This window comes from Dermacentor andersoni, chromosome 9 (assembly GCF_023375885.2).
Source record: "Dermacentor andersoni chromosome 9, qqDerAnde1_hic_scaffold, whole genome shotgun sequence".
Taxonomy (NCBI): Eukaryota; Metazoa; Arthropoda; class Arachnida; order Ixodida; family Ixodidae; genus Dermacentor; species Dermacentor andersoni.
The window spans coordinates 60,366,248-60,393,595 of NC_092822.1; the positions used below are offsets into that span (position 1 = coordinate 60,366,248).

At 47.5% G+C, this 27,348-nt stretch overlaps 1 protein-coding gene across 1 annotated transcript in view; it reads left to right on the forward strand.

The window, feature by feature from the left end:
* LOC126528088 (prolyl 4-hydroxylase subunit alpha-2-like) overlaps positions 1–22,879 on the forward strand; it is a 103,393-nt gene extending 80,514 nt beyond the window's left edge. The window contains exons 8-13 of the mRNA XM_055069116.2: positions 11,685–11,861; positions 12,621–12,695; positions 15,272–15,334; positions 19,081–19,149; positions 21,423–21,519; positions 22,324–22,879. Of these exons, the coding sequence (XP_054925091.1) occupies positions 11,685–11,861; positions 12,621–12,695; positions 15,272–15,334; positions 19,081–19,149; positions 21,423–21,519; positions 22,324–22,517 (675 nt within the window). The 3' untranslated portion in view covers positions 22,518–22,879. The remainder of the gene's footprint in view (positions 1–11,684; positions 11,862–12,620; positions 12,696–15,271; positions 15,335–19,080; positions 19,150–21,422; positions 21,520–22,323) is intronic.
* The last annotated feature ends 4,469 nt before the right edge of the window (positions 22,880–27,348 follow it).

Here is a 27,348-nt window from a genome sequence, read left to right on the forward strand (position 1 = left end):
CTTCCAGTTTTCATAATCCAACCAATTCTGACAGACACTTATGATCTCAGCCCATTCGCAATTTACCGCGATAGCATTAGTGGCCAGTGTCACAGATAATCCGATGTCGGGGTCCGGCGTCGGACATCCTGTGAGCAAAAGTTGCCGTAGCTATTCTATATGCCACTAACATTCTTCTGTCGTTATAGTTGCTCATACATCGTCTTATATTCTTTACAAAGTCATTCCTCGGAATTCTAAAAATGATAGCCAATAACAAATGTCATGACACAAACCACCGACAGCGTATGCCTTCCATGTCAAATCTTCGCAGACTGAAATAATAAAAATGTGAAAAAATAAGGTCGTCCAATGCAAGTCTCCATTTCTAGCAGAAAGCTCGCCTTCGTGGATAGTGTTCGCCGTCACCTTTTCCCGGTAAACATCACGTTTACATAAGCTTCAGTTGCCGCGAAGCATGAGAAGCAGTCAGGGACCTTTCAATGCTATTGCGTTCCACGGTTAAAGGCGAAGCTTAAGCGTCCTGGAATTTTATGCACAATCGTAACTGCCCAGCTCGTGAAATCAGCTCGTGAAAGAGGAAGGCGCCTGGAGGTGAAGCCATTCGTGTGCCGTGGAAAGTACGAAGGAGCGAGCTGAGCGTGCGGCAAAGTAGCTGTACCTAGAGGAATGTCTAGGTAGCGTAGATTGAAGTGGGGATGCAGAAAGAAGGCGAAGCTTCGCGGAAGCTGGCGGAGGCGCGCTGGGTTTACCTCCTCTGGCAGTTGCTACAGATTTTCTTTGCGATACATACATACCGGGCCAGTTTCCTGATAACATCGTCCTCGCACGCCGTACTCTGTACGTGCGAGGGACAGCGTGCGACGGTGAGCCGACGATGGCAGCTCAATCTCTCGTGTGCAAGGGGATGAAGCGTGCCGTTATCTGCCGCGCTTGTGACAATGGAGGAGGGGAAGGAATGAGAGCTTTGTACTTCGGCCGCGCGCGGTCGCGCGGGCTTTATATTGAAAGCGATTTGCTCTTGGGGGCCCAGTCTAGGTGTGCCGACGGCTCGTAGCTTTGCCGTTGTCACCGCTCAGTTTGCGTGGAAGCAATAGATAGCACGCAGGTCATTTCGGTCCCTGCTAGTGCCGCGATTCCTCAAGCCAGCTGTTTGTCAGCGAGTGTCCGGGATCATGGAGTGTGAAGAGTGAAGGCACCGTGCTAGGCAATTCGGATAGCAAGCGAATCTTTACAACGGGGCCTTGTACTCCATTGGCTGCTGCGTATGGTGAGGCCGTCCGAGCCCTGTCTTGAATACGATCTGCGATGCGGGCAGTGTAGGCACCTGGGCGCACCGAGGGCCGATAGCGTCGTGTACGCTTAGCAGCCGTACGCTTGCCCATCACCCGCGTTCACGAAGTTAAAAGTCACTAACTTTTTCAAACACATTAATCGGTTTCGGTTGCATAACCTGGTGATCACTGGTGCTGGAAGATGAACGAAACTTCTAATGAATTGCGGGTCTGCTTGCATCATCTGTAAACAGGTACAGGCCGTTTGCGCACGATAGCGATTTAGTAAACAGGTCATAGCTGCCTTCTTCAAGTAGGCCTCCTCGGCTCTTTCCCATTCCATCGGACCCTAGTTGATCTCTGTGTGTTTGTGGGGCGAGCACAGACGCCGCAGAACAATGGTGGCAGCCCCTTTTTGAAGGCATCCGTTGTGTCCGGTTAAATTAAAAACACAGACGCCCGAAGGTTAAGGGAAACTGACCTTTGTGTTTGCGAAGGCGTTCTCAACATCGGTGTCACCGGCGTCCAACGAGAAGCCTATGGCAAGCTCACGAAGCCAGCGATCGGCGAACGGTCACGTCCTCGGCGTCGTGTTATTCTGAAGGCTGCCGTCCACCGCGCCAGCTTCACGCGTCGTCACCCACGTAGATGGCACCTCGCTTACCGGCGGTCAGTCTTTTCAGAACGTATCCTAAATGACGGTCCAGTGAATTGGGATCGCCGATATCTTTGAGGAACGTTTCCCTACGCAGGCCCGCACACTGGCACGCGCTACGAAAACAGAAACGCGCGCGCACAGCTTCCTTCGGGGCACGAAGTAATGAGCACGCCTGTAAAAATCGCCGGCGAACTGGAACGCCTGATGCCAGGCTCTTCTTTAAGCGCTGTTAACTCCTTCGAGAAACTACCAGTGAGTAGAAATAACTGGGAATACAGCGATAACGTATAACGTGGTTTTCAAATATTATGGCAGCTGATGTCAACGCTAGAGTTGCACTGTACTTCAGAGCCATTGTAGATGCATGACCACTTTCTACGTTTTAGAGCGCAGCTCGTAGGCGCCCGTTGCTGCGTTGACCGTCGGCGTCCCTCGGTGTCTGTGGCATCCCCTGGCGTAGCCGAGCGAACGAGTACGGCGGTGAAAGACGAGGGTGTCTGAGGAGGAAAGCAGAGGAGGAGGGTATGGCGAAAGCCTGAGAAAAGCGTCGTGCCGCACATGATGACCTTTGCAGCGACGAGCGCTACGAGATGGTGACAGGGATGTGCGCCGTCGTCGGTTCACCGATGAAGCCATCGATAAGGCATGCAGCGAGCGCGTCCACTGATACGATATATGGAAACAAAGCGCTGCTTGAAGGGAGGTCTATCTGCGGTGGCTGCAATCAATGGCGCCCACGCATCACCAACATTTGCCTCTCGCCATACTTCTCTCAGTTTAAAACGTGCCGCACGAGACATATTTTCAAAGCCAGCCAGGCTACTCAGTTTTCTTAATGTTGTTGCGATACAACAGGTCCTTATGCGACATGGCGCAAAGGCAGGCGAAGACGGGTATCCGGGTTTGGCACGAAATGTTTAACATCTTGGCTTCTGGCTGCTTTGCTCTTATAAATACATCGCACTTAGTTCCGTTGTTTGTGTCTCTCCGTGCGTAACATTTTGGTGTAGGTTTGCGATCCTCGTACTCATCACGGAGCTGCGCAGCGATCGCGTCATCGAGCTCGCCACCACAACGCTCTACGTCTCATACATACAAGACGTACGTTTTCGCTTTGTGACGCAAAGCTGACGGTAAGATGTGCGAAAGTGGCAAAGTGGCCTACATAATAAAGGGTATCGCAGACGACACCTTCAACTGGCTGGTTTTCGGCAAAGTACCACAACTGACGTTATCATCAAGGAAACTCGTCGCTACAAACAAGCTAAGAGCGACGTATCGCGCATAACACCTTGGGCCTGCGAAATACCACTGGGACGTCGAATTGCGAGGGTCATCCCCGCCAGCCAATCCCACGTGACAACGTACCTCGCGTCATTCGCCGCGAGCTCTAGGCTACCTATTCGCCCTTCGCTTCGGCGACGCACACCGATCCATCACCGGCCACGATTGCGATGATCCAGGGAGTTGTCCGACAAGAATTTGAGAAGATGAATCTGAACTCCGTGAGCACGGCTACCCAGGTGCCAAGCGTACGGCACTTCTCTGGCGGCCCTCCTCGTCCCCGACAGTCCTTTCCCGTGAAAGCCGGCAACGCATCCGAATGGCGCACCTCAGACGACAAGCCCATCTGTTTCCACTACTGCCTCATTGGCGACATTGTTCGTCACTCCCGCAACCGATGGCCAACTCCGTCTTGGACATACAACAGTGCCTATTAACCTAACTCTACCCCTACTGCCCCCTATGCTTCTCGCCAGCATCGTGCTCTCGCTGACTCCCCATCACCGAATTTTCGCTACGGCTGATCGCCGTCCCCCCGACGTCGTCAATCACCGTCTCCCCAGTTCCGTCGCACCTCGTCACGGTCCCTTCCTTCCTACACCCGGCCGGAAAAGTAGGAACTGAAGCTTTTGCAGGTGAAGCTGCACTGTTGACCTTGGACTCAAGTGCTTTGCTTACTTTGGCCACGAGGAGCACTTTTCGAGCCTGCTCCTGCTCCTGTTCAACAGCTCCTGGCAGACAGGTACGGTTCCCCAAGAATGGAAGACCAGTCGCCTAATTCCACTGCTCAAGCCTGGCAAGTCACCTGTAGACATTGCATCATACCGACCAATTGCGCTTGCCAGTTGCATCGGAAAACTAATGGAGAGGATGGTTCTAGCACGGCTAGAATGGTACCTCGACCATTACCAGGTATATCCAGATGCAGTGGCCGGTTTCAGGCGTGGCCGTTCTTCCATAGACAACGTTATCGACTTGGTGACGTACTTCGAGCACCAGAAGTCCTGCAAAAGATTATCTGCTGCTCTGTTTCTGGATGTTAAAGGAGCGTACGATAACGTAACGCACGAAGCGATTTTCAACGCGTTAGAGGCAGTAGGACTAGGCGGCAAAGTATATTTGCGGATAAGTAGCTATCTACATAAGAGATCCTTTTTCGTACTTACCGAGGATGGCCCGACCTCCCAGCATTACAGTAACCGTGGGGTGCCTCAGGGCGGAGTACTCAGCCCAACGCTCTTCAGTCTAACACTCATTGGACTCACCGACATCCTGCCAGGCACCGTTAGGCTCTCCATCTATGCCGACGACATTTGCATTTGGACGTCGGCTGTGACGCGACTGCAGCTTCGCGCGCGGCTTCAAAAGTCAGCTACTTTAACATCATCCTACCTTAGAGAACAAGGACTTCGTATATCATACGAGAAGTGCGCAGCGGTGGCATTTACCAAGAAATCAATGTCACCATACGTGATATCCGTCGACAGACACATGATCTCGTACAGCACGAGTCACAGATTTTTGGGGGTGGTCCTTGACAAAAATCTCTCCTGGACCCCTCATGTGAATTATGTGAAAAAACGCCTGACAGGAATTTGCCATATGTTTAAGTTCCTTGCATGAAAGACCTGGGGAGTGCCAATACACTCTATGCTGCAACTGTACAGGGTCCTCTATATTGGATTCCTGCGGTACAGCCTACCGGTCATGTCCAACACCTGCAGAACTAACCTGAACACAATCCAAAGCATCCAAGCCCAAGCACTCAAGATATGTCTCGGTCTACCGCGGAGTGCGTCAACGACTGAAGTTATTGCAGTCGCTCAAGATTTCACTATTAGAACGCACATTAGCATTGAAACTGCGTGTGCACATAAGACACTTCGCCCGGACCCCTACCCACCACCTAGCAAGTCTCCCAGTAGATAGGCCCACACGACATTCAGTGCGACTGTCTTCGCGCACCGTGCCTCTTTCAGGTCAGGTTACACACCTGCGGCAAGGCCTTCTATTCCTCCATGGTGCATGCGCCGTACTCAAGTGAACCTTACAGTCCAAGGACTTCAGAAAAAGTCGGACTTGCCATCATCAGCGCTCAAGCAACTAACTTTACTTCTCTTGTACGAGAAATACAGCGACTGCACACACGTCTACACTGATGGATCAACTACATCAACCAGTTCCGGCGGCGCTGTAGTTATACCAGCAATGGGAATAACCAAGCGGTTCAGGACTTCCCATGTCACTACGTCTACAGCTGCAGAGCTCGCGGCTCTCCGCGACGCGCTTCAAGTGATAAATACTGAAAGTCCTAGAAAATGGGCAGTCTTCTGCGATTCAAGGCCGGCCTTGCAATGTGTGCATTCATTTCTCCGACATGGAACTCACGATCAGCTCACGTGCGAAATCGCGGAACTTGTCCATCACTTAAGAGAAAAAGGCCATGATATCTCTTTTCAGTGGATACCAGGTCATTGCGGTATCATTGGTAATGATGACGCCGATAACGCAGCTCGGACGTCAAACCAAGAAGACCGCTGCGTCCCCATTCCGCTCTCAAGGACCGACGCCGCGAGACAACTTGGCATTCTGGCAAGCACTATCTCCTTAGCACAGTGGAATACCGTACATACAAGGCGCACAAGACTGCACCGACTAAACCCATCACTTCCACTCAGACCTCCAGCCGGTGTGCAACGGCGTGAAGCGTCTCTTCTGTGTCGGTTAAGGCTTGGAGTTGCCTTCACGAATGCCTACTCAGCACTAATTGGAATGGCTGATAGTCCTGCATGTGATGTTTGCGCATGCGAGGAGAACATTGACCACATATTGTGCCATTGTCCTCAATTTCAAGCACAAAGACAGTATTTGTCCGACACATTGAGGAAACTAGACGATCGTCCTCTGAGTGAACAGACAATATTAGAGCACCGTCCCGACCGATCATCGGCTCAGAAGGCAGTGAAGGCACTTTTGTGTTTTCTCAGAACTTCTGGTTTGCTCGAGCGACTTTAACTGAAGTGCTATCCGTACACGTACCTACACCTTCTCTCTCCCTTCTTTCTCTTCCCCTCCTCCCTTCCCCCAGTGTAGGGTAGCCAACCAGACTATTGACTGGTTAACATCCCTGCCTTCCTGTATTCTTATCTCTCTCTCTCTTGGCCACGAACCAGAACCTTCTTGAAGTTGACGTTGAAGGCGCTGCCGTCACGGCGCTGATCGACAAGGGTGCCCTCCTTCCCATTATGAGCTCTGCCTTCCGACGACGAATTAGAAAGCTCCTTACTACTGCAACAGCATGCATCGTCCGCGTTGCAGATGGCGGTACTGTTCCTGTCGTCGGTACAGCCTGCGTAAACATCGCCAGCCATCACCCTGAGGTCATTTTTACCGTGATTGTCCTTTTCGCTTTGATCAGCCTCGATTTCCTGGTAGCACATTTAGCTCCGCCAGTACCCCAGCAAAGAGCTGCCTATTTTATCGGATACTTGTGATACAAACCCCCGTCGTTTAAGCTCCACCAACTTCATTCGACTGCCATCTAAATCATTATCATATACCGAGCTGTAGTCTTCCCCGCCTGTTCCTGATGGACAGCATCTCGTCACTCCGACGCTCGATATTCCACTGCAGTATAATGTCACCGTACCTCACGCAGTTCTATCACGGCCAACTGGACTTGCATTCCGGTCGTAAACTTTATCAAACCAGGCAAATTTTGCCTCAAGGAATTTGTTTCGCTCGGCTATGCACTTTATATGACCACCACGTGGCGGCTTTCTCATTTGCTCGTCTCGTATCTCATTGCTAAGGACACGCAGCTTGCTCACGTCGCCCGCCAGACGCGCTGTCATCCCCGTGACTCGGAGTGCACGTAAAAGTTACTCAGCCAGCGGGCTTCTTCTGTGAAGGGAGGAGTGTCACGCTAAAGCGAAAGCAAGGATGGACGAAGAGGAGGACCAAATGCGCTTGTCTTCGGAGAGGCTCGGCGTCCGCGCGGCAACTCTTCTCCCATTTAAGGCTGCGCAGTACCATGTCCATAAACTTTTCAAATGTCGCAGGCGTGTTGCACAAACGAAAAAGCATAACGTTTTATTTAAACAAACCGTCTGTTTTCACAAAAGCGGTTTTCTCTTTGTCGGCTGAATGCATCGGTATCTTAATGTATCCCGATCGCAGGTCTACAGATGAAGAGTAGGATGTGGAACGAAGACAGTCGATGGCGTCGTCGATATGGGGAAGTGAATACAATCTTTTTTTCGTCACAGAATTCAGGCGTTGGTAGTCGACACAAAACGTCTAGGACCCGCCTTTCTATTTCACCATAATGACCGTCGCAGCCAAAGTACTAGAGGTATCTTGGATGATGCCTTTGGCTAGAATGTCGTCCACCAGTTGAGCCATGATCTCGCACTCCAAAGCGGACACGCGGTATGGCCTCATGAAATGCACGGACTCCGTGTCAGTACTGTGGAGAGCCCGCGTAGTTGGAACATGAAATTCGCCCAGCGAGAAATCGAACAATGAAGCATGAACACTTAGACCGCTGACCAGCGTTTACCTTTTCTCGAGAGACAGTGACATTTTTAGAAACGACAACGACTCTTCAGGGACACCGGGGCCTGCCCCGTGCGCTCGGGCTTCGTGCGACGTGTCATCAGGTAAAGCGTCTATGTTGAGGCTAGCATCCGCTTCAAAACAGGCAAGTCGCATAGAGCAGGATAGCACTACAGCCTCCCAGGATAAATTTGACTTTCTCAGTGTCGTTTTTCCGTAGGCCACAGAGAGGAGACATCAAGGTACGAGTGCACTTTTCTTCATAACGCTCAAAGGCACAGGGTCAACAATAAAATCAAATTTAAGGGACGACAACACCGCAAGCAGCAATTCGAACACTGGGTAAGGAACATGCCGGTAAGACGGCATCTTCAATGACCGCGACATATCGTGAAAAGGTTGCAGGTTGGCCGGCAAGAGGAGAGAGAAGGAAAAGATCCTCGGTACGGCAGTTCACAGTGGCACCGCAGTGATGTAATCGAGACCAAGAAATACGCTGGGAGCGGATTCAGTAAGCACTGCGAATTCGCCTTGATACACGCTACCGAAAAAATAAACGTTGGCGCTGCACGCACCAATAGGACGGAGCAATTAATTCTACACTCAGAGCACGAAATGTATTAACGTTGGCCCAGGGAAACATCACTTTACGGCCTAGTCTGGTTTTGAAATTCAGGCTTGCTCCTCTGTCCAATAAGGCAAAAGTAGCAACATTGTCCACTAAAACACGAACATTGTTTTGACACATGGGGACTGGTGGAGGCATAGGGGCGTGTAGCTGAAGATGACTGACGAGCTCATCTCTCTTGGTCGCGCTGCCTAGTTTCCCAGTAGCGGTGACGTCAGACGTAGTTGCGGAGATAGAGAGAGACCTGCGCTGGCCTGAAGGCGCCGGCGTCAAGCTCAGCACAAAAGCTGGTGATTCGCCACGGTACTTCACTTTGTGGTTCGTCCATTATCAGAGTCGATCAGAAGCCCAGCGTTTCCCGTCACCGCGCCCATTGCTAGGCCAATAACAAGCAGGCGGTCACTCATAGGACGGTGGTGATGTGCGACGGTGATGAGGACAAAATCGGATGCCGTGGCCACGAATGCAGCATTGGAAGCAGATGGGGTGCTTACTGGGTGCACTGAAATGCTCAGCAGAAGGATAACTGGCACGGCCGTTCCACTCTTCAGAAATTGCAGGCGGTGTCCGTGAGTAATTGTCGTGGAACTCGTAACTGGGATGCGCGTTCATGGTAGGGTTTGGCCCTCTTGGACGCGGCGTGAGGTCGTAGGCATCTATGAAGGTGGCGTTGATGGATGTCTCACAAAAGTCACCGCAAGAACATGGCTCTTGAACCCGAGGAGTCGCGAAGGAAACCGGGTCGCGTCGGTCAAGCTCTTCGCGCACCACTTGGCAAATCCCTGACGCGAGGTCAACACAGCCGTCAACACAGCTGACGTTAGTTACACTGGCCAGGCGGCCGAACTTCGGTGTAAAACGCCGAGCTTCCAGTGCTTCAAAGGTGGGGAAGTGCTTAAGGACATCACTTGTGGAGTCTAGACTGTCTTTTGCGATGAGCAATTGGTATACGTCCTCGGCGATCCCTTTTACATGATGACGAACTTGGACCTCTTCTGTCATGTTAGGATCCAGTGCTTTGCACAATATGAGCACTTCCTCGATGTAAGTTGTGCAGGTCTCGCAGAGAACTTCAGCTCACTGCATTAGCGCTTGCTCTACAAGCTTATATTTAGTTGACGGATCTGCGAAGCACTTCTTAATTTCGTCTACGAACTCCTCCCACGTTGTCAAGCTTTCCTCGTGGTGTTCAAGCCACAAAAACGAGGTTCTCTTGAGGAAGAAGGCAAAATTGTTAAGCTGCTCGGCGGCATTCCACCTACTGAACCGACTTGCTGAGTAGTAGAAGCTAAGGGATCCGTCCTATCCTTCTCCAGCTTTTCCGCCTAAGGTTCGTGGCCCGATGTAGGGCTGCCATGAGAAGCTGGATGAAGGTTGAGGGTTCTTGCCGTCGGGAGCCATTCCTGATGGCATACCGGTAATTCTACGACTTCGACGAATCTCAACGGATTGCTCCTCTGCGGTCGGCTCATCGTCGTTCCTTTGCAGCAGCCGGTCTTTCACCCAGCGCCTCCACCAGAACTGTTACGACGGAATGCGTTTAGTTAAAGATGAATGGATGATAAGGGGCGAAGGGTTGCCGCGTCGTCACCAAGCCGCTCCAAAGACAAGCATGCTTGGTCCTCCTTTTCGTCTGCCCTTGCTGTCGCTTTAGCGTAACATTGTCACGCAGTTGTGAAGGTGAAGAACGAGACCGTGGCACATAGAGCCATGAAACTATTTACTGGGCCGAACTTGTGCCACAAACACAAGTAGCGCCCAGTCAGAACGACAGAGACCAGCGCATGCGTGGATCGTCGAAATCTGATCCAGGCACGTCGGCTATTTTTCACATGACTCGGCGTAGATTCTAATGCACAACATTATTAGCGTCGACCCTGTAATCCGATTACACGATATTCGGCGACAAACAGACAACCGATGGAATCGGCGGCAACAATCGAGAATGTTTCGATAAATACGGGCGCTCCTTACGCCGAGCGGTATACCTAAAGGTTGGTGGTCTGCGGAAGGGCGGACACAAGAAAAAGGATTAACCATGTACGCTTGTCAGTATAGTAAAAATGTCTTCGTAAGATGACAGCATCAGCTACGGTAGCGCTGCGTTAGCAGCACAACAAGCAAGTATAAGGTGACATATAGGAATACGCTGAAAGGCAAGGATCGAGAAAGCAGAGCAGAAGCAGAAATTTTTCATATTTCGCAAAAACAAATAGAGCAACCGCCCTCCTCCCCCCCCCCCCCTCGTAATCCCCGTCAGTTCCCGCTGCTCAGCGCACATTACCAAGAAGACCAGAGCGCGAACGAATATCGTTCCCATTTGTAGATCTCAATCATCCGAAACTACACTTCGTGTGCAAAAAAAGTGATAGGTAAGAATTTACTCACAGACCCGATTAATAAAACCCTCCAATGAGGATGAGGAACTCATTCGTTTCATCAACGACAGTTGCACAAGGATCACCTGCAACTTTTCTCAAGCTGCTAATTTCAACTACGAACCTTTCTGTATCGTAAGGCTCCGCTAGGATATATTTCGTAGCAAACATAGCAAGCACCAAGTCTTATCTTAATCTCTTGAATACAGGAAAGCAATGTTGAAGAAACGGGGAATGCTTCGCAGATGTATGGTGTGCCAATAGAAGCAACTTTAGGTCAAGGACCGCTCCGCTCTACGATTTCTCACACTCTTCGGTAGTACTAGTGTCCGCTTGTAGACGGTTCTTAAAGTGAATCGTGACTGACGAACTGGCGTAACCATTGGGGACATTGTAAATTTCTGTACTAGCGGCATTTTGAGCCAATCGGAGAAGCTGTGGCATGCCTCTGGGCCAATCAGTACTGAACGAACCGAAAATTCGACAATATAGCTGTATTTGATGAAGCCCACAATAGTGCCCCTGGTCATACGGACACTTTGGGAACTCCATTCAGGCAGGGTTTCCTGCACAACACCATCAGCATTCACGGCCACCGTACAAAGCCATATCCGGCCTCCAACGTGAAGTCTGTATACAGCGCGATGTGTGAGAAGAAAATACCTCATTATTTGTTGAAACAATTAGCATATAAGAGTTGTCTATTTGTATAATTTATGCCGAAGGAAGCTTTTATAATATAATCTTGTATTATTGCGTTTAAAGGCAAATTCAGGGGCTTCAATCTGCGTTTTTGTTACACTCCAATTCGATACTGACCATGCCATCTCACCCCGGGCCTTCACCACGGGGCGATGACTTGCAATTTTACACAGCGCTGTGAAATCACGTTTCTCGCTGCGCAGCTGGCCCGTGCCACAGTCGTGGAGTGGACCGAAGAAACGGTGGACCCCGGTCGCATCAGTCAAGCGGCGTGGTTAAATCCAGGCACCGACCCGCTGCTGGAGAGGGTCAACCAACGGGTGGCCATGCTGACCGGACTGTCCACAGACTACGAGCGCGGAGACTCCGAGATAATACAGGTGAGTACATGCATTAAAAAAAATCAAAAGGAAGAACGCTTTCATATGTATGTCCGAATCCCAGTGAACTCATACATCAAAGGCAGCGAGACTACGTAAGAAAGTTCTCATACCCTTCGGAAGCCCTAAAGGTCTGGTTTTCCGCAGTTTATGCATAACCAAGACTTAAAAAAACGCTTAACGTATATAGTACTTGTCCATGGTATCTTATGTCTATACGAGCTTAGTACTTTTATATACAATCCTAAATATCCGACGCGTCTTGCTGTGTGCTGTGGCGGCTGTATACAGGGTGTCCCAACTAGAAGCCCGCGAATACACGCGATATTGCCACATGGCTAGCCATTCGAGACACTTTGCTCGTATTGCCTGGGCTTCTTTCACGCTCGGAAAAGCACGTTTATCTAGCACTTCCTGAGCAACAAAAATCGGTATTGGCAGTTTTTCGTGTTGCTCTACAATGTTTCAATTACCTTTTTCATCTAACTATAATATTTCAGAAGTTTATCAATTAAGTAACAATAATTATATGCCCAGGCAGAAAGCAAAAATAATCTCAGTTTCTCAGAGCGACGGCAAATAACATTACCTTGGTTCGGCTCACGCGGCATTTGCTTAATTTTAAATGTTGGCGCATTGTAGGCGGGACACCCTTTACATCCCTTCGAACTTCGCAAGCTGCATGCTCTGCGTTGCTCGCTTAGCTTTCTCAATCTCGCCTTTCTTTTGTTTTTCCTGCATGGTGGTTGCAACGAGCAGTACGGCTCCTACGGACCGGGGGGCCACTACGAAGCGCACGCCGACTTCCTGATGGGGGATCTTACGGAGGACGAGGTAAGTTGAGGATCACAAAGGCAGGCGCCACATGTGAGTGTTCGAAATGATGAACACAGTCAACGTTCTGTGCCTCAGCATTGACAAGAAAACACAACTGCCGTACTGCAGAATAAAAATTTAAATATGAAATCACTGTAGCGTATCGTTACTGTTACCGGTTGCCACCGAATGTTAATGTGGATTGTTTGGTCAGCATGCGCGGGCACATTTGAGACGGAGTGGTCGCAGTAACGATAATAGTAGCACGGCAACGTTACGCAATATCCCTCTACTAATGGGGAAACAATTAGTGTGTTTCTGATAGAGAACGTGACAAAAAAATAATTTTTTAAGGTTTTAGGAGCTAGCGCGCCAAAACCACGATCTCATCATGACGCAGGCCGTAGTGGGACCACAAATGATATTGAGCATCTGAGGTGCACCTAAATCTAAATCCACGAGCGGTTTTGCATCTAGATTCCATCTAAACACGGCTGTCACGGCAGGGATCAAACCCGCGACCTCGAGCTCATCAGTACGACATCATAACCACTTAGCTTTGGGTAAGCAGCAATAATCACTTACGTCATTGCAGACATGATACATTAACTAAGAAAGGCACATGTTGACCATTTAAGACTAAAGGGCTCACCTGAGCGCCAATACCAAACGTCGTTTAAAGAAGAAGAAAAGGTGCTAACCGAGGGGCCCAATCATTATTAGTCATATCATAAGAAGCCAAGAAACACTCACGCCAAGGACAACATAGGGGAAATTAATTGTGCCTAATAAATGAAATAAAGAAACGATATATTAATGGAAATGAAAGTGGACGAAAAAACAACTTGCCGCAGGTGGGGAACGATCGCACGATCTTCGCATGGGAAGGTTGTGGGATCGTTGCCCACGTGTGACAAGTTGTTTTTTCGCAAACGAAGACAAAGAATTTTCGCAAACGAAGAAGTCGTAAAAAGATATTTGAGACAACCACCATAAGTATACAAGCAGACGGAACGCAGACGACAGGCGCGAGTCCGTGCTCTGACGTCACACGAGCGGTGCTCGCAGCGCCTCTGTGGTTCCGTATCGGGACTAAGGGGGTAGCGTTCCTTTGCCTTCTTACGTCAACCTTTCCCAATCTCTCCTCCCTTTCCCCGAACGCCTTTTATGGGAACTGCCAGTGAAGAGTGGCAAGATGGTTAAACCCCATTCATTCGCTTCCTCCTCTCTCTTTGCTCTCTACCATTCTGTCTAGCTACCTCCTGGACTTGCACGCTAATAGAAAGGTAAGGCACGTAATTTCTGCAATGCTTTTCCGGACGGCCACTGATAATTACAGATTCAAGAGGCTAATGTGGCGACGCCCACGGGCCTCCCGAGGGAATTGCGCACATTCAACGCCGTGCTAAGTTCCTAACGAGTTTCTCGCGTAGCGTTCCCTCTCTGCCGCGCTCCTGTCCTGTGTACACACGAGTTGGACCACCTCCCGACGGGGTGTGCCAGTCAGCAGCAGCAACAGCAGTGGTAAATTCGAAGGAAAAGGCAAAGAAAGCTTCGTTTTTAATACTGGGGAGTCGAAGAAACCAAACGAGACACGAATACACACGTAGTGAAAGTGACGGCTCCGTCATAGTTGACGTTTTTTGATTGAGGTTTTTTTTCGTCGTTGACCCCGAACGTCAATGCACGTTCAGCCGAGCGGGCTCTCCGTTTTATAGCTAAACAGTATATGGCTACCACGGTAAATGTTCTGCGTCCGTGCGTGTACACCCCCCGCGTCTACAAAGAAAATTTTTCGTCTCCATATTTAGCGTAAAAGAAAGTCTAGCCTTGTAGGTTCGTTAGCATAAGTGCCAACACCTATGATGGATGGCCAATTATTCATTCTAGTGCGCTCATCGCAAGTGACAAGTCGAGTGTTTGACGACCCATAGTTGCCGGCGCGGCATGCGTTTCCCGACTCTTGGGGGCTCGTTGCTATAGCAACAAGAGCCTGGTGGCGCAACCCACCAACAGGGATGCTTATAGCGTCCATTTTTCCGAGTCCATGTAAAGGTCGTAGGAAACATACATGTATGTATCGTCCAATGTTTGTTCGTGTATAGAGTGACGTCAGTGTCACCTAGCGTCCTTACCGGCAGTTGCTACTGAGCAGTTCAATGGGAAGAGCAAGAGGTGCAACGTGTCGGTCTAGAACGACGACGGGAGCGCCAGCGAGAATGAGTGCGCCTGCGGGGCGAAGCCGCAATAGCATCGACGAGCCTGGCCCGTCATGTGTGACGACCGACAAAGACCAGCAGCGTGGCCGTCAAGAACAGCAACGTGAGCAGAACCGGGAATGTCAGTGCCGGCGGCGCCAAAGCAGCACTGGCGAGACGCAGGCTTTAAGTGCATATATATTCTAATACATGTATATATAATTTCGTAATTTTAGAAGAACACATAACAGCTTCGGTAGTGGTCTTTCTTCACAGAGTGGAAGGGCTCACGAATGCTTTTCATTACGGCATGCATGACTGCGTCTGCGTGAAGCTAACACGCTTTTGGTGCGCCCTTTTACTAACTATTCTGTTCTTTCCGCCCTGTTCATGCAGATAGAGGAAATGGACGTAAAGGATAAGGAGTCCGGAGACCGCATCGCCACCTTCATGTTCTACGTGAGTTTACGGCAGCCACCCTCGCTCTGCTCGATGTCCGAGACTAAAGGCATGAAAGTGTGCTCTTCGGTTCACTTTCTCGCAGTCTTTGCCAAAGGTTTTCTTTTTGCTTGCTTTTTTAACAGCTTGGAATAAGAAAAGACAACATTCCGTTTGTGACTTGCGGCGCATCAATTATCTCGCCTAGACAGCGGCAGTCAAACTCGATTTAAATGGTGCATGTTTCTGAGCAAAATTATTCATGGAGAATTTCTTACTCTACGGAAACGTATTACCCTTCTCGCAATATCTGGTTAACGTATAGAGCTGTGCGGCAGAAACAACTCTGGTGGCGGCGTCATTGACGCAGAATTTAACACCACGGCGCACACACCTAATATACTGCACTGACCTACCGTATTCAAGTCAAGTGAAGTTTATTTACAACATGCACAAAGTACAATGTTGAAGGCGTTGGAGGAATTCTACTTAAATACTGGTGTAAGACATTGCTTATGGCTACGTAATCGTCAACGTTCCATCTCTTGCTGGTTTTTGTTAGACGAGAATACTCACCCATCACACACACACATGATTTAAATGCATTGTAGTTCGAAAAAGCGTCACGGGATGTCACTGCCGGATCTCTTCCTGCCGACCACGGCTCCTGTACCCCGGTAATCCGTAAACGGTAAGAAGTATAGGCTAAGAAGATTGCAAGCTCAAACACTCTAATATAAAACGCATTTCATGTGCCTTTGAAATACGGATATTTATTTCGCACTTGGCAGTGTTGCTGTCCGCCTTCGTCGAGTTTAGCATTCATAGTTGAGCAGAATGTTCTGGTCTTTCTCTACGTCCAAAAATGTCGGCTTCTCGGCATTGCGGAGTGTAAGTAAAGACGCCATTCCGTTTTCCTTTGTAACGTAACTTTGGAGAGATAGATGAGACCAGAACAAGCCATGAAATACTAGGTATGAATAGTATCGGAGTACTACTCATGAAAGTGGTAAGCGGCGTTTTGAACAACATGACTCTGTGCATTTCTTCAAGTGAAAAGTCTCATTCCTCAAAAATAACGTTAATAGAGGGGCTTCCAGTTTAACGCGCGGTTCTTGCTCTGTCGCTAACTACGTTCTTCTTTTTTTTTTTTGGCGGTGGCGGGAGGAGGGGGAGATAAACGCCGTGTTTTCCTGTACAATATATATAGTGGGATAAGTATCCGCCTCATAAAGGTTCCGCGACAGACGTCGCAAAATAATAGGATATATGTTTCCGTTATGCACATATGAAATTGTTATAACCAATTTCTAGATTTCTACAGGGTGCGATATTTCGTCTTTGTTACTTAAGTCACGAGTAACATTCTTATTTATTATTCAACAATTAAATTAAGGTTTCGTTTCCCTTCGGAGGCTATACGTTTGTGCTCTACAAACGTACAAACTTTCATGTAAGCATTTCACCTAAAAAAATCCTAATTCTAATATTTGCCATTATCTTTAATAACGACATTTGAGAACAAAAATTTATGTTTCTGTCATTTCTGTCATTTGCAAAGGTGGTGATAAGAACACGGCAACTAATTACAGGCCAATAAGCATCGTCCCAATCTTCTCAGAAGGACTAGAAAAATTTATGTTTTCTCGTATTACGAAATATTTTTCAACAAAGCATCGGTTCAGTCACGACTCACATGGATTTATATCCGGAAGATCAACCGAAACTGCTCTGCTAACAATGAAAGAATTTGTACTAGACGATATCGATCTCAATTACTTTACCCTTGGCCTTTTTCTGGATTTCACGAAAGCATTTGATCGTTTAAGCCATACAATTCTCATGAATTCGTGGAAGACCCCTAGAATTCATTAAGTCGTACTTAACCAACCAAACTCAGATGGTATGCTTGGGAAGTCACCAATAGAGCTTTTTAGTGGTCAGAAAGGGAGTACCACGAGGAAGCCTCCTAGGACCTGTTTTGTTTAATGTTTTTATAAATGGTATCGTACTCATCGACAGATCACTGAAATTTATCATATACACCGACGATTGTTCCATACTCATGCCAGGTCAGGATACAGATACATTAAGGAAGCAATGCGAAGATTTTCTTGTGATGTTATCCTCGCGCGCACACTCAAATGGCCTAAAACTTCGTACATCTAAAGCTAAAGTAATTGTTTTCAGAGCAAACAATAACAAATTTCAATCAAACCATGCCATAACCTACGAAGACCAGAATATTGAAATTGTAGAACCGCATAAAATACTTGGAGTTACATTTAATAGTAACCTCAACTGGAACTATGCAAAAAAGTTTCCACAGTCGCTGGGGCGATCTCTCGTTGCCGAGCGTTTCTTCCAACGCAAATAAAGTTAAACCTATATCGCACATTGTTTGCATCCCACATAAACTACTGCCATCTTGTCTGGGGCATCACAACGAAAACCAACAAGGTCAAAATCCTTGCAGTGCGAAAAATAATCATCCGGTACATTGTAAATCACCCGACTGGGGTCCTTGAACAAGGGACACCAGTTCCTTGTTCGAAACCTATAATTGCCGTGACAACTTTTCACAACTTTGGAATTTTAAGTGCGTTTTATTTTTCAAACAGCCTCTTTCATGACTTCTTAAGCGCTACCGCATCACTAGAACGCCATGAACATATTGTTTCCACAAGAAGTGCTGACAACTGGCATGTTCCACGCTTTAGAACTAATTATAAACATAAGTCACTAAGATATATTATCCCCTTCAGTGTTCAATAGCTACACATTTTATATTAGGCCTACGTTAAACCATTTGAGGCAGCAGTTTCTTAACACATAATGACAAAAACACTTAACACTGGCCTGAATATTTATGTATTGAAAAGTTCGTTGATTTTGATGAGCTTTTTGTATGACCTGCGAACGGTTCCATTGTTGTTATTTCTTATATTGTTTTTACTTTTTGTTGAACTACTTTTCTTCATTGGTTTTACGTATGTATAAAATGGTTTCATGTATCAGCCACATTAGAGTACATTTCAAACAGTGTGGGTGCCGATCACCTAAAGACATGTTGGCTACTGATACCGTATTTAACTATGTGTTCTGTATTAGCTACATGTCCTTTTTATTTGAACACGTAATTTTGTTATTTAATTTAATTTTTTACTGATAATTACATCGTGACGCTGCTCTACCTTGACGTGGCCTCTTCGGCCCAGTAAAGCTCTTTCGCACAGCTTTTTGCCCAAGAGCTCCGACCATGTGTATGGTGAAATAAATTCTTCATGATCTTGATCATGATCTGCGCTATATCTATAGCAACTCAACACCGAACTTCCCCTTAGCCCACATTTCGACACTTCAACTTCCCTCTTCCTACTCTTCGCAACAGCCTCTTCTCGCCCTCTTCTCGCCCTCTTCCCCCTTTGAGGGTAGGTAGAGGAAAATACGCGTACATAAAAAAAAATGTCATTAAGGAAAGCAGTTGCTACCCGGACGAATGCAAATGCCTGCTCGTCGACAGATTGGCTGCAGCAACATTCGTTACCCTACCACTGTTAATCACTTCCTTGATGACTGTTATAATGTCCCATATCATACACCGTACCGTCTCAGCCAGCAGTAGTAAACAATATTTAATTTCATTTGAAATTGTCGCTTCTCTTTTTACTTTTTCACGAAGGTGGTCCTCGCCTTCTGATGGTCGTTGTAACTGTGCTGCCGTAATAAATGACCTATTTGCTTTGTTTTTATTTTCACTGTGACAGCTTTCGGACGTGAGTTTGGGAGGTGCCACTGCGTTCCCCTACGCCAAAGTGGCTGTCACTCCACGAATGGTAAGAGTCCATGGAACAGTCTATTTTAAATGAAAAAATAAAGCTCGCACGAAGATTTTTTGAAAACACCAGGACTCATGTACGGGACGTAGGACCTTCGTAGACCTGGAAATTTGTCAAAGGCCTCCGTAAATGAATAGAAAACAGAAGAGCTGGAAAATTCCCTTCAAAGAAATTTGTAACGTAGTATTACATGTGCCATCAGTTATAATATGTTCATAAAGATTGTAGTCGGCTGTACAAGTTCTTCGTTTTGTTTTTGTTTTTTGTTTTCCTTTAGATTTGCGTAGTGTGAAATCACAGAGTTTCTTTCATAACACTACGTGCATTCTTTTTCGATCGCACTCTCAAAACAATGCCTCTGTCGGCAAATCGTAAAATTTTAAGGTAACACCATTCCTTCTATGTGCAAGTGCATGTCGCAGTCTGGACGCAAGAGAAATGTGCCGCATACCTATCCGCAGAAATATCGCTCGGAAGGATCGCTTGAAACCTTCTAGGACATAAGGCGGCTCGCGATGTAAACGGAAGTGACGTTTATTTGTGGCTTTTTTGTAAAGTTTCTACGGCAAGATAAGAAACACCCGCGAGGTAAAGAATGACAAAGCTGAAAATTCAGGGTCGGTTCACATACGTGAACCGACCCTGAATGCTTAATGTGATACTCGTGACATGGCGCTCATTTCGTATTACACCGGAAGTCTTCAAAGGTATTCGTGGTAGCGATTGTAATATTGCTACATTACACTGATAATAATCCTACTGATGCTGATCCGTTTACCTTTATGTTATGATGCCTAAGTGTAAAATGAACGACCAAAATAAGCTTTACTCAATTACGACGACACGGTTTTGTGCATCTTGTGAAGTTGATTACCCATTCATAAGGTCAACGTCTTTCTCGGCAAACACGCAAATTAGTAGGGCCGGGAATTATCGAGGTCAGATCGAAATCAAGAAAACGACTACAGATAACCCTGGGCCTGCGGCACGAAAACAGTCGGCAAGACCTGCCGTCTAAATTGTTAAACGCTCCTCGTGGACGCCTCGTCATGAATCAATACGAACTATTAAACAAACAAAACAAAGTGACGATGATAACACCCAGGAACGAACTCGATAGAAATTGAAGGAGCTGGTATCTATGCAGAGTGACAACCGATTGTAGAAAGGTAAAGCTCGTTTGACCCACACCTAACGCCCCTGGAAGAAACACGAACGACGGGGTCCTCGTTGGCTTGACAAGCGTGCTCACACACCGTGTCAAACGGCGCTAACGTGACGAGGCCTTTGGCCTTCACGCTCCTTCATTTCCCTGGGTTTCCGCTTTTCAGTTTCCTTATCGCGATCACTGTGTCAGGAAGTTCACACGATGAACTCCGGCTTCACAAAATTCCAGCGACCTTCCGTTCCTTTTTGCACAGGCATTTTTTCCTGGCGTCTGTGTCGAAGCCTATTACATATCGTGTCACCACCCGTAGTGAGTAACAGCAGGCACATGGGTGTCGGGCTTTTCGAAGCACGTGTCTACTACACGAGACTGCAATTAATGCGCGAACGTTGTATTGCCTGCTTTCACAATTCGGGAGGGAGGGGGGGAGTGGGGGGGGCTATTCCACGGACGCACTCGTAGTGGAGTACAGGAAATGCCTTGTGCGTCCTGCATAATGGCGAATGGGCACAAAGGTGCAGAAACAACGTAACCAAATGCACAAGTTACATTTACTCAGGCATTAGCAAATTTACATTTCTAATTTTTGTTGCCACACGGAGGCGTACGTGCGTTGTAATTCGGCAAGCTACTCTTCTCTTACTAATATTAAAATAGTTTCACGTCAAAATTAAGGTTAATTGTTTAATTTAAGGTCCCGAAGTTGCTCAGTGGGTTGCTCAGTGCTCAGGGACGTCTTAGTGTGGGACTCCGGATCGTATTTCACCATCTGTGGTTCCTTAACTTGAGCTCACAGAGCGGTACGCGAGCGTTCTTTTGTGTCGACCCTCTCGCAATGAGGCCCACGTGGTTGGGATCGAACCCGCAACCTCACGCTCAAGAGCTCGACGCCATGGCCACTGACATAGAGGCGTGCCTCATGGTATTGAGGTGTCGCTGTTTGCTGTCAGAGTGAAAATGCACCAATAGACTACACTTTTACTAATATTTTACTGCCGCCTTGCTATCGTTGTTCACGAAGTAAATCTTGTTGAATCAGCATGAAATGAAGCCAAACGAAACATTGGAATCACCACTAATGTGTGCGCGTCCCTTCTTGCAGGGCTCGGCTGCCTTCTGGTACAACATGCGCGAGGACGGCAGCTACGACGTGCACACCTTGCACGGTGGATGCTCCGTGCTACACGGCACAAAGCACGGTACGTCTACGCGTGCCGCAATGCGCCTTCCCTCTATATATAGTCGTACGGCCCGTGGCCATTCATAAAATGTTTATGGACCACGGAATGTAAAAAAAAAAAGAAAATGACCATTTCTGCATTCTGGACATGTACACCAGCATGGTAGTCGTATTTCCAAATAGTAATAGTACGTAAATGCAACCAACATGGTGATGTAAAGTTTTGCTGGCTACACTCGCAAACTACTCGGAAATTTAACTTTTTCTCACGTCACGCGGTCCCCAAACTTCTCGATGCCGACTACAGCAACGTGCTTTTAGAACTAGCTTCGTACTTCATTTATGATGAAGCAGTGAACTGTCAGCACGAAAATTCCGGCGCAACGGCTAATGCGAAAATATTTTTTCTAGCGGAAGAAACAAATTACTGTGAATATACGCCAGGGTGTGCCGCATGCTCCACAAAGCGAACTGATGTTCATTATTTGGCTACCGATTACAGCTAAATATCGCCTGAAGGCGCACAGAGCATTTTTATTCATAGAAGTCAACTTAATGTGCCCTGTCAGCCAGATTTTTATCAAATCAAGTAGGAGTGCTTCACTTGTAAAGGCATAAAAAAATGCTGGGCCTCTCGGATACCCTTATGTGATTCGATTAGGTACCGTGATGTGCTACGACTACTCCTAAGTGGTTAATGGTATCACATCCTGCACCATACGTTTCTGACGGAATAAAATGCACGGTTTACTACCCTTAACTATTTCGTTCCGCTTATCGAGGTTAGCTGACATATTCTGTTGCACTATCTTTGCTATTGCAGTCGCGAACCTGTGGATTCGAACCAATGGCCAGATGTTCAAACGACCATGCCCAGCAACGAAAGGAAGACGGACGCCAGATTCTGCGGATCTGTCTACTTTATTTGTTGGTCCTGCTGCTTATATTTGTCTGCTTGTTGTATCATTCTCTTTTGCTATATTTTTTTCAATGGGAACGATAGGTCGTCCCTGTTAGAATCTATTGTTTCTATTCTTAAATAAGGTGAAAACAAAAGCAGAGGATTGTTTATATAACGGAACGCATTGAGAGTGTTAAAGAAAGGTCAACGCGCGGCGCATGCCAAAAAAAATATAACGATGAAACACTTGTTTAAGTATGTTACAAAGTCAAAGGATGGTCCGTGCAGTCTTAACTACACCACCTTGACGATGTTGGCCTTCCACCTGACAGCTGATATCGCTAGTGCTGTTTTTTGCACGAATTTTGTTGTGACCCGATAAAAAGCTTCTTGGCAAATACAGTAGCCATGTACACTAAACATAAAAGTCTCTGCACACTTTTTGTTTTTGTTCCTAAGCAAGGAAATTAAAGCTTGGTCCCGGCGCGACGCTGTTTACTATGGCCGAATCTACAGTAGTGTGGATGCAAAGGTGAAAGGAATGCTTCGAAATGTGTCGCGTAATTCTTCATTGCCGAGGAAAAGGTGAGTAATTCCAATAGAAAAAGAGACGGCGGGCTTCAGGAATGATAGTGGTGAAGTAAGACTAATGAAAAAATCCAGATCTGTGACGAATGTGCAAGTAAGTGGTGTAAGTGCTCTGAGAACTCGGTATCATATGGTCGATGAAGTCTTGCGGTATGCGTTGGCTTCGATTCCTTGTGTGAAGAGCTTGGCGTGCCTTAGGCTTGTAACAAGATTCATATAGCGCAAATATACCAGAGGTAGTAAACTCCGGAACATTTGCGGATTACGGTTACAAAAAGAAAATAAAAGAAAGAAAGAATGCGTCAAGTTAGCGAATGAAGAAAGTCGACGAAACAGCTCACATGTCAAACTTTATCACCTACCTGTCAAAAACAAACGGTTTACACCAAAGTTGACACAGTGGCTTCAATCACATCTACGCACTCGTTAAAGCGATCAGCCGGAGTAACTTCCGTGCATAGAGCTAGGTCAGACAATGGCATGAAATCTGGCGACAATACCCCGAACTATAAGAAAAAAAAGTAACAACGAGACTGAGGTATATCCGTAGTATATCGTACTAGTCATAGACGATTCCACACTTGAATCGCATGTTGTCCGCAGCTCCTCTTGATGACACTGACTGCTAGCTCTAAGTCCTTCTCAGGTAAGGTTGGTTCATTTTACAGTGCCTCTTGGCTTATTGCATAGTTGTTGGGTCTCACAGTTGCCCCTAACAACAATTTTCGAAGGACACAGAGGAAACCTTTGTACGCTGGACACAGGGTTTCTTCTGAGTGACATTTTTACATCCTCGTTTTACATTGACATGCTCGTGTGCTTCAGTTTAAAATGACACGGAAGAGAAAGTCCGTCAATACCGCAAAAGACGCTTTACTCCAGCAACTGTGACCAGGACGAGTTTCGCTTAAAACCTTGTGAGCCTCTCCTGAAACCACCAAGGCACAGTCGACTACAGTGACCAACACATGATCCTCAAAACCTCTCGGTGCCGGTAGCATGGCCACACTACTCTGTCTTTATAATCATTGACGTCATGGCAGCGTACGAGTTGGTCTTTCTAGCAATCGACTTCTTTCGAGGGTGCCTACGCAAATATTTCCTACGCTCACACTCACCTTTTCTCCAGCCCGCTGGTGAGCACGCTCCGCGGCCACATCTTCATCTCGTTGGTGGGCAAGCTCCAGCCCCGCCTGCTGAAAAATCACGCCGATCTAGACCCAGCCGCTAGGCATCAGTTCCGAACGCCCAGTCTCAGCACAGCACTCCTGATTTTGTTCATTCCTCGTCTTCGCCATCATCGACGTTCACGCCCACTTCTTCAAGCTTTCAAGTATGGGAGCGCCGCCCGTTCCAGGAGCCCGAGTCCAGGCGACAGCGGCGACAACGCTTTGGTGGACGTGTTCGCGCTCGCGGCCACGTGGTCCGTGTACTCAGGCGGAATGTTGTCCGTGCCGAGCCGGCAGCTGGGAGACCTCGCCTGCTTCTACATCGCCGGGCTCCTCAAACTGACGGTCATGCTGAATTACGTGTGGTTAATGGAAAACGTTCAGGCGGTCATGCGCAGTCTGCCTGTCAACTCGCGACTGGTGGGGACCGTCACCGCGCATGAAGCCAGGGAGTTCGGCGCTTCCCTACTCGGCGTCTTCAAGGAGGTGCACTTTCTGGAAGCGGCCTACTCCCTTCTGGTGCTCGTCTGGTACACGGAGCTCAAGCTCTCCATCGTAGCGTCTGTAAACATAGAGCTCAAATGAGAAAGTCGGGGCTGCCCTTGAACCCCAGTGCGCGGGGTGGTCACCACGGCCATGAAAATAACCCTGTAGGAATGACTGAATGACTACACGATAAATTACTGAATAATTTATTTGAAAAGGGGCAGTTTTCAGCCAAGTTCGTGAAAAGGTTTGCTTTGTTCATGCGTTAAATTGTTGTGAACGACGGTCAGTACAACCATTGTAGTTCTTTGCACGGCCTAGGTCACAGGTATTCAAATCTAGTTGTAAAAATTTATCGAGGACGTTCGATAGTTACGTTCCCTAACAAGCGTGGAATATCAGCGTGGCCGTCCTGTTTCAAATGCGTTCATAGTAATCGTCAAAGTACACAGAATGCATAAGCAAAATTTAACGCCTTTCGCACATGCTGAGACACCGCGAACTTTTGTGCAAAGCAGGCCCTCGTAGTAACGAAATCAGCAACCATGCTAACAAATTTTCTTGGATCTGCGCTAACCACTAGGAAAGTGCTGATCAAAACAAAGAGCCCTCTTATATTTCGTGGTTGCTTGACTTGTCCGCGTTATTCCCTAGTAGTCATCGCTAAAATCACGGAGCCGATGCTGAGATTCGGCAATGTGCTGGCTTTCCAATACTCGTCTACAGTAAATGGCTAAATGGACAGTGGCCATCTTAAAGGGACTCTCAACAGAATATTAAATGTAGTTTTCTATGCCACAGCGCTGAGCTCACCCTCAGTAGTGTTTACATCTGCTGCAGTTACTTCCAAAAGGGTGTGGGTATTTAGTAAGCAGAATTTTTCGATCTGAGCAGCCTCTATAAAATGTAAGAGTCCCTCCTCCAGCAATGGTTAGAAGTGAGAGCGATGCTTATAGCCCGCCTCGCAAATGGAGAGAGCAGCCCATCGTTCTGCTTTCACAGAAGTGAAAGTAACTATGGTTAAACACCTACATTTTAACCTGATCCGACCCGTTGCGGTGTGTGCAACGGCCACAAGTGCAATTGACAATTCTAGGAAAAATAAACAAAGCTAGAGCGCCGTTGCAAGCTTTGAAACAACTTTGGAACACATTCACCACGTACACAGATACCGGCAACATGTCTACACAGATGGTTCGGTAAAATTCAACAGCTCTGCTACTGCAGTCATCATCCCGGCAAAACCTGAAGAAATCAAATTAAGAACTTCATGTTTTACGCCAGCAACGGGCGCTTTCATTAATCATGAACCACCGCAACAATGGACAGTCTTTAGTGAGTCCAAGGCAGCCCTTCAGTGCATACAAAGCTCAATGCGCCACGGACCCAATGAACAACTGGCCTCAGAAATTCGACGCATGTATCATCGCAGCCATGACAAGGGACACAACATAATCTTTCAATGGCTTCCAGGACATCGCAGCATCAGCGGGAATGACCACGCCGACGAAGCCTCCCGATCTGCACATGAAAGGGGTCAACGTGTCTTCATTCCGCTTTCGCGAGCAGACGCTGCAGCTGGGCTGCGACTGATGTCCCGTGAATGTGCTTTGCCTCTGTGGGACTCGAAAGCTTTCACCATGTGTCGTTTGCGTTCGTTGTTTCCGGACATACGGATGCACCTACCGTCTGGGTTACCACGACGTGAACAGGCCATGCTGTACCGTCTGTGGCTAAGCGTTGCATTTACGAACTCGTATACTTTCCTTATTGGAATGGCCAACAGCCCCACGTGCGCCACATGCAACATCGATGAGACGCTCGCACATATCTGTGTCTGCCCGCGATATAGTGCTCAGAGACAAGTGCTGTGCAGGGTACTGGACCAGTTGGACAATCGTCCATTATCAGAACTGAAAGCTTTAGGCCAGTACTCCCACAGAACATCCTCGCTAAAGGCCTTACTCGCGTTATTAATGTTCCTACGGTCTGCGGGGCTTCACGATAGACTGTAAGAACGTCGCCTCCTACAGCTCTGTAGTGTAGGCGGTTTGGTAGTGCTCATCTCTATTTCTTTCTATCTCCCCCTTCCGCTCTCTCTCCTTTTATCCCCCCTTCACTCTTGCCCCGTGCAGGGTAGCCAACCGGAACTGCCTCTGCTTAACCTCCCTGCCTTTCTGCGCATCATTTTCTCTCTCTCTCTCTCTCTCTTGACTTTTTCAAGCACTTTTGAAAATAAAATGCTGGTGCAATAAGTTCGCGTTGTTGTAAAGATATTTCTTATAGACATTTCTTTAAGATATTTCTACAGCGTTTTTTCCCAAATACACGCCTACCTTATGGCTGGCTGGCCGCCGACGCAATTGTTCTGTCGATAGTCGAGCCAAGCCAACGAAGGCGAAGGAACCATACAAGAGATAAGGAGATGCCGGCGCCTTCAATTGTGCGTCAACATCTCCTTCTATCATACCAATCAAAAAAGGCGAAGGCAGTGCCACTTTTCTGCTCGCTACAAACTAATAATAAATTATAATAAAAATAATACTAAAGTAATAAAAGGTATACTGCATTTCAATACTAATAAAAAGACAAGGAACCACGTACACTAGTAGAAGGTCACATGGTGGACCTCTTATGCAGCTTCATCTTTTTGCCGCGTGAGGCGCCAAAGGTCTTTTTTTGTTACTTTTAGCGATGAATGAAA